Below are 11,314 nucleotides of genomic sequence, written 5' to 3'. Positions count from 1 at the left end.
AAAAGAAAGAAAGAAAGAGAAAAAGAAAGAAAAGAAGAGAAAAGAAAAGGGCTTCACAACCAAAAGATAATGTAGACACTAATATCCTAGTTATATAAAACATTTCAAAGGTTTATTAGTAAGACAGTGTCCAGAAATAGACAATCTACTGAATGGAACACATCACACCACATGTGAATTTTTGTTCATTCTTTTATTTTAGTCCTGAGGATGAAACTCAGAGACCCACCCACACTACACAAATTACATGCCATTGAGGTACAGCCCAGACACACGTGGGTTCATGGGCTGGGAAGAGCAAGTGAGATCATCCACAAAAGAAGAGGGAAGAGCTGCAGGGGAGGGTGTCTCAGGGATTCTCGGGATCCCTAAAGACTCAGAGCAGGGACACTGGGGATGAACAAGGTGGCTGGAACTAGAGCAGAGTGCCCCTGAGTTGTCTGCATGCCCAGGGGAAGCCCAGACCGTCAGTGATGAGGGCAGGGAGCTGAGGGCTGCTCACACACCCAGAAGTTTTGCTCAGTGCATTTATTATCATTCCACTCATCCGTGAACAGCTCCACACAGTCCTCATCCTCATCATTGTTAGGCTCCCCTTGTTTCCAAAAGCTGCAAACATCATCAGTCATCAGAGACAGCCATCACACCCAGAACCCACCCCATAAACAACAAAGACCTGGACAGAATCTTCTATGGTAAAAGACCAAGAACCAGTCAGGCAGTAAGAGTGCATGGAACAGCTTTAGAAAAATGTGGGCTCTGACCTCACCACCACGAGAATCAGCCCAGCAAAGCGAAAATGTGGACTCTGGATTTTGGATTTAAGCTGGGGGGTGAGAATGCCGAGGTGATATGGGGCTGTAGTTATTATTCTCTGAGTGTTTTCAACAGTGCAGGCTGTGTTTAAAGTGAGCCATGCTACTGCAAGCTACTTTCTGAGCCATGGATTCCAAGAGCTCACCTGAGCTGCAGAGGGGTGTCATCCACCCACTGCCAGGAACCTTCATGTCTAAGGTCACTGAGGCCAATCCAGGAGCGCTGTTTCTTCCTCACATTCCAGTATTCCATGAATCTCTGAATGGATGCAGCAGTCCAGAGAAAGGTCTATGATGCCATCATCCATCCATAATCCACTCCCAGCCGCCCATACAAGCTTTTCTGCTCCCAAGCTTAGTGCTGTTAGTCGAGTTGTGTGGACTGGCTGGTGAATGCATACCATGGGTGCAGGTCAAATTGCACACGTGTGGAATGTGTTCACTTACATCTCAGCTCAGAGGTGTGTCCCAAGAGGGTCACATGATGTTTCAAAGCTCCTCTGACTCCCTTCACACCTAACCCACCTCTCATGTGTTCCTCTCCTACAGGACCTCCCGACTCCATTGTGCCTCCTCCTACAGGAAGCCCCCTCTGACTGAATCTCCTCCATGTCCCTCAGCCTCCCATCTGGAAAACAATGCCTAGGACAAGTGGTAGGATTGATGTGGCCCACTCACCTGTTCTTCAACACTGTTGATAATCACCAGGTGGGCACCCAGATCCTGGCAGGAGGTGGCCGAGGCTTCCCAGCTGCTCAGAGTCCTGGAGAAGAGGTAGCAGCTTCCCTGGAAGAGCTCCCAGTCCCAGGGGCAGGGCCGGCACAGGCCAGCTGCAGAGTGAACAGTGCAGTGGGGACCCATGACCTCAGGGCCTGGGTTCTCTTCTCCCCTCTGTCTTGGGCTTTAGAGCCCAGGGCTGTGCTTCTATTTCAGCTACCAACCAGTGCTCCCAAAACCTGGACCACAATCCCTGTGCTCTATCCTGCCTGCCTCGGTGGAAGCCCAGAAGGCAGATGCTGAACCCACTGATGACCCCTCAGGTCCCCCCTAACTCAGGCCCTGGAGCCTCACCCAGCGAGGCATTGATCTGAGTCAGCTGCTGCTGGATCTGCTCCAAGCTGTGTGTCTGCGCATGAGGAACAGCAACTACAAGAAGAGGTTTGCAACAATTAAGCACCAGCTGTGTGCCTGGTGCAGAGCTGGACCCACAAGATCACTGTTGGTGGTCACAGTGACCCCAGGAGCCCATTTCACAGGCCAGGACACTGAGTCTCAGACCCTGTTAGTCCCAACACTGCAGGACACAGGACCTGACACATCCTGCCACACCCCCAGCAAGCCTGTGCCCATGCTTGCCCACCTCACACAGCCCCAGAGTTCTTTCCCCCTCAGGGCCCCAGGTGTCCCTCACCCAAGCTGGAGCTCCCCTGCTGACCTGGGGTCTGTCCCTGTGGGGATGCATGAACCCTGGAAACTGCAAGAGAGAAAGCAGGGCACACCCACATCCTCTGTGAGCACTGATGGTGCCTGGCTGTGCCGAGTTCAGCTCCACGGGGAAGATGGGCCCCATTTCAGAGAGGGACAGTCAGCTGTCCCCGGTCACAGATGAAGTGAGGACTGTGCGGCTCAGATGTCCCAGCTCTGATGAATTTGGGGGCTCGGCAAGGGTCATCCCAGAGGGAAAATCTAAAAGCTCAATTAGTGTCCCATGCTGGAGTTCTTGTTTAACAATCGCAAAAATAAAATAGTAAATAAAGTAAAAGAAAAACAAACCAGACAACCCCCCAAAACAAACCAACCAACCACAAAACAACCTGAAAGGATTCCACATTCCAGTCCCCCTTCCCCAGCCCTGCCCTGACTGACCTTGAACCAGGATGGCCAACATCAGCACAAAGAGGCCCAGAGAGATGAGAAGCAGGAGAAGCCAGGGCACCCGGGCCAGACATTCTGCAGGATGGGCAGATGGGCAGAGCTGAGGTCCCAGGGGCAGATCCTGCCCTGCTGTGTTCATTCTGCAGAGGACCCCTGACACCTCTGTCCCTGAGTCACCCCAGTACCTGGCATGCTCTTGGAGCTGCAAGTGAGACCCTCAGGGTCGTTCTCAGCAAATCCCTGGCCTCCAAATGTGACCTCCTCCTCTGAATGGGACAGAACACAGCAGCTGACCTCCAAAGCTCGGCCACCTCCCTCACCCCAAGCTGGAGGCCATGCACATATCACCCTGGATCCTGGACCCAGCCCCCCTGACAGTACCCAGAGGTGCCCAGCCTCACCATGGTTCTTTGGCTGCTGGGTCTCTGGCTCTCCTGCCATCTTCTGCTTGTCTTGACTCCCCCTTTCCTCCTCCTCTCTGCCCTGGGATTTATATAACCCCATGGCCTTCTGGAGCACCCCCTATAAAGTCCATTCTTCTCTGACTCAGGAGGAAAAAAAGGGAACAGGATGGGGCCATCCTCACTCCGGAAAAGTGTGGGGAGAGAGGTATTGCTTGTCACAGCTAGAAGAGAAGGTGCTGGGGTGGGGGCTGGAGCTGTGCTGTGTATTTCAGTAGCAAGAGCTTGAGGCAGTCAGTCACAGTGCATGTGCAGGCAGTAGAGAGCAATGGCAGGATGTATGCCGGTGGTCAGCTCTCTGTCTCCTTTTCACACAGTCTGGGATCCCTCGCCTAGGGAACGGCGCCACCTACACTGCTTTCCTACCTCAACTAATCAAGATAATTCTCCCTAGACTTGTGCAGTAGCCTGTCCCTCAGGTGATCCCAACTTCTGTAAAGTTATTCCTCTACAATTCACCCCTAGTACGGGGACTCCATCATCACCATATAGGAGTTTCTATGTCCTCCCCTGTGAAACAGAACGATATCTCTCTCTTCCATTGTCAAGCTGAAGTTTAATGGAATGCAGAGGAACACGTGCAAATGACAGATGCCGGTGATGGAGCTCCAGACATCGTGTGACAACTCCGCCAGCTCAGCTCTGAGGGCAGAGTGGTCACTGGTGTCCAGTTGCTCAGAGATGGTTTTTATCTTGTCAGTGTTGAAAAGAACATTCCATCTTGGAGGAAAGCTTCTCATGACTCAGGATGCTCTTAAAAGAAGTGAAACATTACGTCCTTTGGAGAAGCCTTTTTAAACTCCACAATAAATAACTCAAAAGCTTCAGGAAATCGCTGAAGCTCAGCAGCTACACCAGACCCCTCCTCACATGTGCATAAGCAGAAAGGACTGCTGAGAGACCTACAGACCTGCTGAGCTGCCTAGAAGAGGCTCAGACCAATTGAGATGGCTACAAAAGACATTGTCTGACCTGGGCTGTGCAGTGTGCTTCTGGCTTCCAGTTGTCCGGAGCTTTAACCCGTGCCGGGGTGAGCTCACCATAAGGCAGCTGTCTGCATCATTTCCATTCCTGTCAGTAACCACTGATACACACTCCCATAAGTAACCACTGATACACACTCCCATAAGTAACCACAATAAACTCATTGGCTCACCCAGGTAGACTGTGGTGGTATCTTTACATCAGTCTGTCATTAATTTCCTATCTCAGATGCATAGATGTCTGTTCACTTCTCCCCAGGAACAGTGCTGAATCACAGTAGATGCCACTCTGGCCTTTCTAGATGACCTTTGACCTTTTATCTTCTCTGTCCCTCCCAGGTGACAAACACTGCTGAAACTCAGTGCTTCCAGTGGGGCTGTGTTCCTCGACAGTTTTGAGGGAAGAATTTCACGGGGTGTCAACCCCAGATGAGGCTCCTCTATCATGGCCATGGAACATGGCAGTAGTCACACCACCCAGAAAATGTGTGAGATCATGGGACACTTGCAACTCCAAGTACACACATAAAACCAAACATCCCCATATTCCAGGGCTGGAACTGCAGCTGGCATCTGGTGGTGCTGTTTCCTGGTACTCCGATTACTGCTTGTTACCATGTCTTCAACGGCTGGAAGGGGTCAGGGAGTTCTCCGGGGGTCTCTCTTTTTAAAAAAAAAAAGACTCCCCTCCAAAAAATAGAAGGCCCAAACATGACTGCTGTGGAATAATCTTTGTACACTGTGAAGATTTGTCACTCTGATTGGTTTAATAAAAAGCTAAATGCCCAATTCCTAGTCAGGATTTTCGGGGCAGAGAGGACACTGGGAAGAAGAAAGGGGGAGTTGCAGGGAGACACCATGAGACACAGAGTGAGCAGGATGGACAGTACATAGATGAGGCTAAACAAGCCCCAGGGAACCACGTAAATTAATAGAAATGGGTTCATTTAAGTTATAAGAGCTAGTTAGAAAGAAGCCTAATATATAAGCCAAGCTTTCATATTTAATTAGTCTCGGTGTCGTTTACTTGGAAGCTGGCTGGTGGGACAGAGAAGACTGGCTACACATGACTGCTCATAACTGCACATCCGATATTTGACAAAGAGGCCAATAACACAGTGGAACAAAGTCAGTATCTTCAATAAATGGTGCTGGGAAAACTGGATGCCCACATGCAGAAGAATCAAATTAGACCTGTATCTAAGAACCCATAAAAAAAAAAATGAGTTCCAAATGGATCAAAGACCTCAATTTGAAACCTGAAACACTAAAATTGCTAGAAGGAAACATAGGCAACCCTACAGGATGTAGCTGTAGGGAAGAACTTTCTGAACAGGACTCCAAGGAATTAAGGCCAACAAGTGATAACTAGGGCCTCATAAAACTAAAAATTTTCTGCACAACTAAGGGGAAAACATCAGTGGACTGATGAGGAAGTCCACAGAATGAGAGGGAATCTTTGCCAGCTGACAGAGCATTAATATCCCGAATGCATAAAGAACTAAAAAAAAAAAAAAAAAAAAAAAAAAAGAGTCAAGGAAACAAATGACCCAATTAAAAAACAGGCTAGGGACCTAAACAGAGTTCTCAAGAGAAAAAATAAAAAGGCTGAGAAATAAGGCAAAAAGCAATTGGCTTCCTTAGAAATTGGGGAAATGCAAATTAAAACAATCTGAGATTTTTATCTTACCCTAGTGAGGATGACTAAGATCAGCAACCAATTGACATCGAATGCTGCTGAGACTGTGAGGAAAAAGGACGCTCACCAGTGCTGGTGGGAACACAAACTGGTACAGCCACTACAGAAATCAATTTGGAGAATCCTCAAAAAGCTAATATATATATATATATATATATATATATATATATATATATATATATATATATATATATATATATATATCTTATGACCCAGCTATACCACTCCTGAGGATATGCCCAAAGGACTTAACATCCTACTCCACAGATACGTGCTGAACCATGCTCATTGCTACTCTATTCACATAACTAGGAAATAGAAACAACCTAAATGTCCTTCAACAGATGAGTAGATAATGAAAATCTGGCATAACTGGATATCAATATGTAAAAGATTACAAATAGATCCATATCTGTCACCATGCACAAAACTCAAGTCCAAATGGATAAAGACCTCAACATAAATCCAGTTACACTAAACTTAATAGAAGAGAAAATAGAAAGTACTCTTGAACACATTGGCACCGGAGACCACTTCCTAAATATAACACCAACAGCACAGACCCTGAGCACAACAATTAATAAATGGGACCTCTTGAAACTAAGAAACTTTTGCAGGGCAAAAGACACGGTCAGTAAGACAAAAAGACAGCCTACAGAATGGGAAAAGACCTTCACCAACCTCACATCTGACAGAGGACTGATCTCCAAAGTATATAAAGAACTCAAGAAACTAGACATCAAAATACTAAACAATCCAATTAAAAAATGGGCTAAAGAGCTAAACAGAGAATTCACAAAATAAGAATCACAAATCGCTGAAAGACATTTAAAGAAATGCTCAACATCCTTAATCATCAGAGATATGCAAATCAAAACATCTCTGAGATACCACCTTACACCTGTCAGAATGGCTATGATCAAAAACACTAATGACAGTCAATGTTGGAGAGGATGTGGAGCAAAGGGAACACTCCTCCACTGTTGGTGGGAATGCAAGCTTATACAACCACTGTGGAAATCAGTATGGCAGTTTCACAGAAAATTAGGAATTGAACTACCTCAAGACCCAGCCATACCACTTTTAGGCATATACCCAAGGAATACTGATTCATACCACAAAGATACATGCTCAACTATGTTCACAGCAGCACTATTTGTAATAGCCAGAACTTGGAAACAACCTAGATGCCCATCAACTGAAGAATGGATTAAGAAAATGTGGTACATATACACAGAGGAGTACTACTCAGCAGAGAAAAACAATGAAAGCATGAAATTTGCAGGCATATGGATGGAACTAGAAAAAATCATCCTGAGTGAGGTAACCCAAACCCAAAAGGACAAACATGGTATTTACTTACTCATAAGTGGATTCTAGATATGAAATAAAGAACAATCAGACTACAACCCACAGAACCATGGAGGCTATATAGCATGGGGGACCCTAGGACGACTGTGGCTTATCATAAGTTTTGGTTTTACTCAATTACTGAGCAAGCCTCAATGAAACATTTCACTATTAAGATAAGAATACATACTGTATCAAGCTGATAATAGAAAAAATAAATTAATTAATTTTAAAAAATAAAAAAAATTGAACTATTAAAAAAAACCAAACATATTTTACTAAACTAAAAAAAGGGAGAACTAGGGACTCATCATTCCTCTCCACATTCTATTCTTTCCCTTGTTTTATATATTTTAAATTTTTTATTGGTGGATTCTGCTGGAGTATCCACTGCAGATAAGCACTGGAGGGCTCCTGTTGTAAATCACCCTTTGGAGCGATGGAAGGATCTTTCTACTGGCACTTGGAGGAGACCCGATCTGGTGTTGGTGTGGGCCCAGGGTTCTGTTTATGTCTTTCCTCAGGACAATGAGGTTCCTCTTTGGATTCCTGAGCGCTGTGTGCACCCTGTGGCTGCTGCTGAAGCCCAACGTGACAGAGACCTATTGGGCCTTCATGAAAAACTCTCCCCTTCTGATGCCAATGGGGATTGAGAGCCCAATATGGCCAGCTTTGGCAAGCATTAACGTAAGCCTAGGAACTGTAGCCATGCAGTTGGATTCTCCAGAAGGTAATGTATGGTAACTGCTTTTTCAAGTATGTTTGAGAACATGTCACCCAGACATTTGGAGATTAAGGATAACCCTGAAGGTCACTGACCTCCATTTATTAACAGCAGCATGCCAGCTTAGCCTTTTCATTTTCACAATCCTCCTCGAGCTGGTGTAGTACCTACTTTTCAGGAGTGGCTCTGTGCAACATTTATTGGCCTCCTAAAATTCATTTAGCCCCCCCTTTGAAAATACCATAAAATTTATGAGCCTGAATGTAGCCATTATAAGACCATTAGTTATGCTCCTTATGAGCTGCCTGTTTTTTCTTTATGGTTCTTAGTTGTTCATTTGCAGAGTTGCCAGCTTAAGTCATGCTGGGATCAAGAAAAATGGGCCTTGGCTGTTCGTGTTCCTGGAATTGTATCCATGCCAGTGGATGTCCACACGATCCAGAAGAGAATTTGACATTGCTGCTGACATTGTTGCTGTTATAGCAGTGGCAGCCACCGCTGCTACTGTTTCTGGGATTACCATTTCACAATTGCTTACTACATCTAGCACAGTGGAGACCCTGGCAGCAAAAGTAGCTACCACAGTTAGTTAATCTTTCATTCTATTGGGCATGGTAAATTTAATTCAATAGTTATATACATTTCGATCGGCTTTGAAAATTATAAATTTATAAACTCAAATTCCATTTGCTTTTGGGATACCATCTTACCAGGACTCCAATTTGCAGTAAGGCTCATTAAGGAAGGAAATGGCTCAGTTGCCTTTAGCCTACTGGCTATGGGTGGGATAGGACCTCTGTTGGTCTTTTCTATTGTCCAACACAAAGATTGCAAGCCCAGTGCCACTTTGAGATCTTTGGCAGCAGTTAACTCTGCAGCTCACACAGATTGAGCCTGTATGATAATGAGTATTCAGAGACCGATAATGCCTGGGGGGGTGGCGCTCACCAACCTAAGACAGAGCACCTGTGTGGCCTGGGCAGGTGTCTCTATGACAGGTATGGTGATCTGCTGATGTCCCACACAACCTAAGTCAGAAGCTCATTTTTTAGTAAAAGGGGGACCTGTAGGGTCCTGGCCCTGTTTTGGGTAACTGTTGCCTTGCTTGCTGACCTTGACCTTGATATCTTCCCTATGCTAATTCCCTGCCGGGTTCCACCCTTCTGAATGCTTAAGGGAAGTTCCTTGTCTGTGTATCCTGCATAATGGGCGTTAACAGCTTAGATGCAAGATTGTAAAACATCGGTAGCGAACTTCTGCCCTCTGGGGTTCTCCCATTGTGCTGTAAGCCTATATTTAAGACCTTTTCCCTCCTTCAATAAACAGTATTCGGCATTAAATTAAAAAAAAAGAAAATCTGTACATACATACAATGGAATATTATTCAACTATAAATAAAAAGATAAATCATAAAATTCACAGGCAAATTAATGGAACTAGAAAAAAATATATTGAGTGAGGTAACCCAGACCCAAGAGGCAAAGATCACATGGTCTCTTTCATCTGTGGTTCCCAGCTCCAATCCTCAGATATGAGTGTAACTACCACCCCTCATCAAGAAAGCTTCTCTTTACAGCTTTACATATCATCACAGGAAACCAGTAGGTTCATCTACATTACAGCTCCTGCATCTATGGCTCAGGGAACATTGCCAAAGACGGGGTGGAAAGACTGTAAGATCCAGAATCCCTGGAAGTCTGCTGTGAAATAGTCTAGAAATGACTCCATACACAATTTGGAACAATGGCAATATTGATGGCATATTAATGTATAAGGGGAAATTTTTCATGGGATCCCAACCCTAGACAAAGAACTACAGGCAAATTATGACTGCTAGGAGAATGAGAATTAGCCTCTCTGAGGGATGATCTCCTTTATTGGTTGTCCATTGCAGAGTGGTCAGCCCTGAAAAAACACATACATACAAACAACAAAAAACTGACTCATCAGGTCGTATTTATATTTACACATACACATACATATATATGTAATAGTAGTAAAGAAAAAGAAGCTATTAATTTGAGGGGGACATGGGAGGGATTAGATGGAGAAAAGGAGGAGGAATTTTTAATGTCATTATGTAACCAATCACTTTATATGACTATGCACTAATATTTTTAAAACAATGTTAATCTTCAATTAAATGTCCATGCTGGTAAAAAAAAATATTTTTAACTATGTACATATGTACGTGGACTTGTGATGTGAGGGAAATGCCTGCAGATGCTAGAAGAGGGAGTTAGAGTCTCTGGATCTGGAGTTACAGTCAGCTGTGAGCCACCTGATGTGGATGCTGGGAATTGAACTCAGATCTTCTGAAAGAGCAATATGGTTTTTGCTGGGGTCCCTGCAAGCATCATGGCAGGCAGAGAGATGAACCAAAAAGAGATAAGAATGAAAACTCAGTTCAGCCCAAGTTAGTCTGGATCAAACTTCTAGAGAGTCTGATGCCAGGTAGTGATTTATTGCCAGCATATTTAAACACAGTACAATTTGGGAGAAAAAAGTTTCCAGGCAACAATCAGTCCAATTCCAGGTGCACAATCAAGCTTAAGGAGTGACTATATAGAAACTCCTTTGCAAGGTACACATGACTATAAAGATGGGTTCTATAGCTTAAGGGCCTAGGATCTGGTGTGGTCTCTGACCAAATTAGCATAGAGGTCAGTGGGCTATAAAGGACATGTGACATCTCCCCTAAGGATGGCTTCTATTAGCTGGGAGATAAAGATAAAGATCTAGGGAGGGAGAGTCTGGAATGAACATTCTGGGGGATTTGGTAAGGTCTGGCTCTGCAGATAGCAAAGATGACCAGGTCATTAACAACACCCAGATTTATTTCCTCCATTGATGATACAACCCTAAATATTTAACATTCCTGGTTTCCCTGGTATTTATCTGTGACTACAGGGACCTCATGCCCTCTATTCTCTTAAATGATGAGTCAGCTCCTCAGTCCCAGGAGTCTCTTTTTAAATTTTTTCATTTGATTTTTGTTTTTCGAGACAGTGTTTCTCTGTGTAGTTTTATGCTTTTCCTGGAACTCACTCTGTAGCCCAGGCTGGCCTCGAACTCCCAGAAATCAACCTGCCTCTGCCTCCCAAGTGCTGGGATAAAAGGTGTGCACCACCACCACCTGGCTTCATTTGATTTTTTTAAGACAGGGTTTCATGTAGCCCAGGCTGGCCAAAAGTTCTAGGATGACGTGTGCCACTGTGACCAGCTCAGGGGTCTCTTTTATTGACTGATTTATTGATTTAGTGTGTGTGTGTGTGTGTGTGTGTGTGTGTGTGTGTGTGTGTATGTGTGTGTATGTGTGTGTGTAAGACAGACAGAGAGAAAGAGAGACAGAGAGAAAGAGAATATACTTGTGTGCACAGCAGGCAGGTGGAAAGCAGAAGACAACT

At 44.9% G+C, this 11,314-nt stretch overlaps 1 protein-coding gene across 2 annotated transcripts; it reads right to left on the bottom strand.

Annotated features, from left to right (window-relative positions):
* Positions 1-174: 174 nt before the first annotated feature.
* Positions 175-3,232, bottom strand: LOC102916976 (CD209 antigen-like protein C). Of its 2 annotated transcripts, none has more exons than XM_076560413.1 (8): positions 3,092-3,232; positions 2,876-2,956; positions 2,682-2,765; positions 2,227-2,289; positions 1,887-1,961; positions 1,494-1,645; positions 962-1,074; positions 175-609 (listed from the first exon to the last, which is right to left on the bottom strand). In XM_076560413.1, the coding sequence occupies exons 1-8, from the start codon at positions 3,192-3,194 to the stop codon at positions 468-470; spliced, it is 813 nt and encodes a 270-aa protein (XP_076416528.1). In that variant the 5' UTR covers positions 3,195-3,232; the 3' UTR covers positions 175-467. The 2 variants fall into 2 exon arrangements, with proteins under 2 accessions (XP_076416528.1, XP_076416529.1); XM_076560414.1 differs by having other exon boundaries at positions 2,251-2,289.
* Positions 3,233-11,314: the final 8,082 nt, after the last annotated feature.

The sequence above is a fragment of the Peromyscus maniculatus genome, chromosome 23 (assembly GCF_049852395.1).
Source record: "Peromyscus maniculatus bairdii isolate BWxNUB_F1_BW_parent chromosome 23, HU_Pman_BW_mat_3.1, whole genome shotgun sequence".
NCBI lineage: Eukaryota > Metazoa > Chordata > Mammalia > Rodentia > Cricetidae > Peromyscus > Peromyscus maniculatus.
Note: the sequence above shows the minus strand (reverse complement) of the source record. Positions and strands in the feature narration are given on the sequence as shown.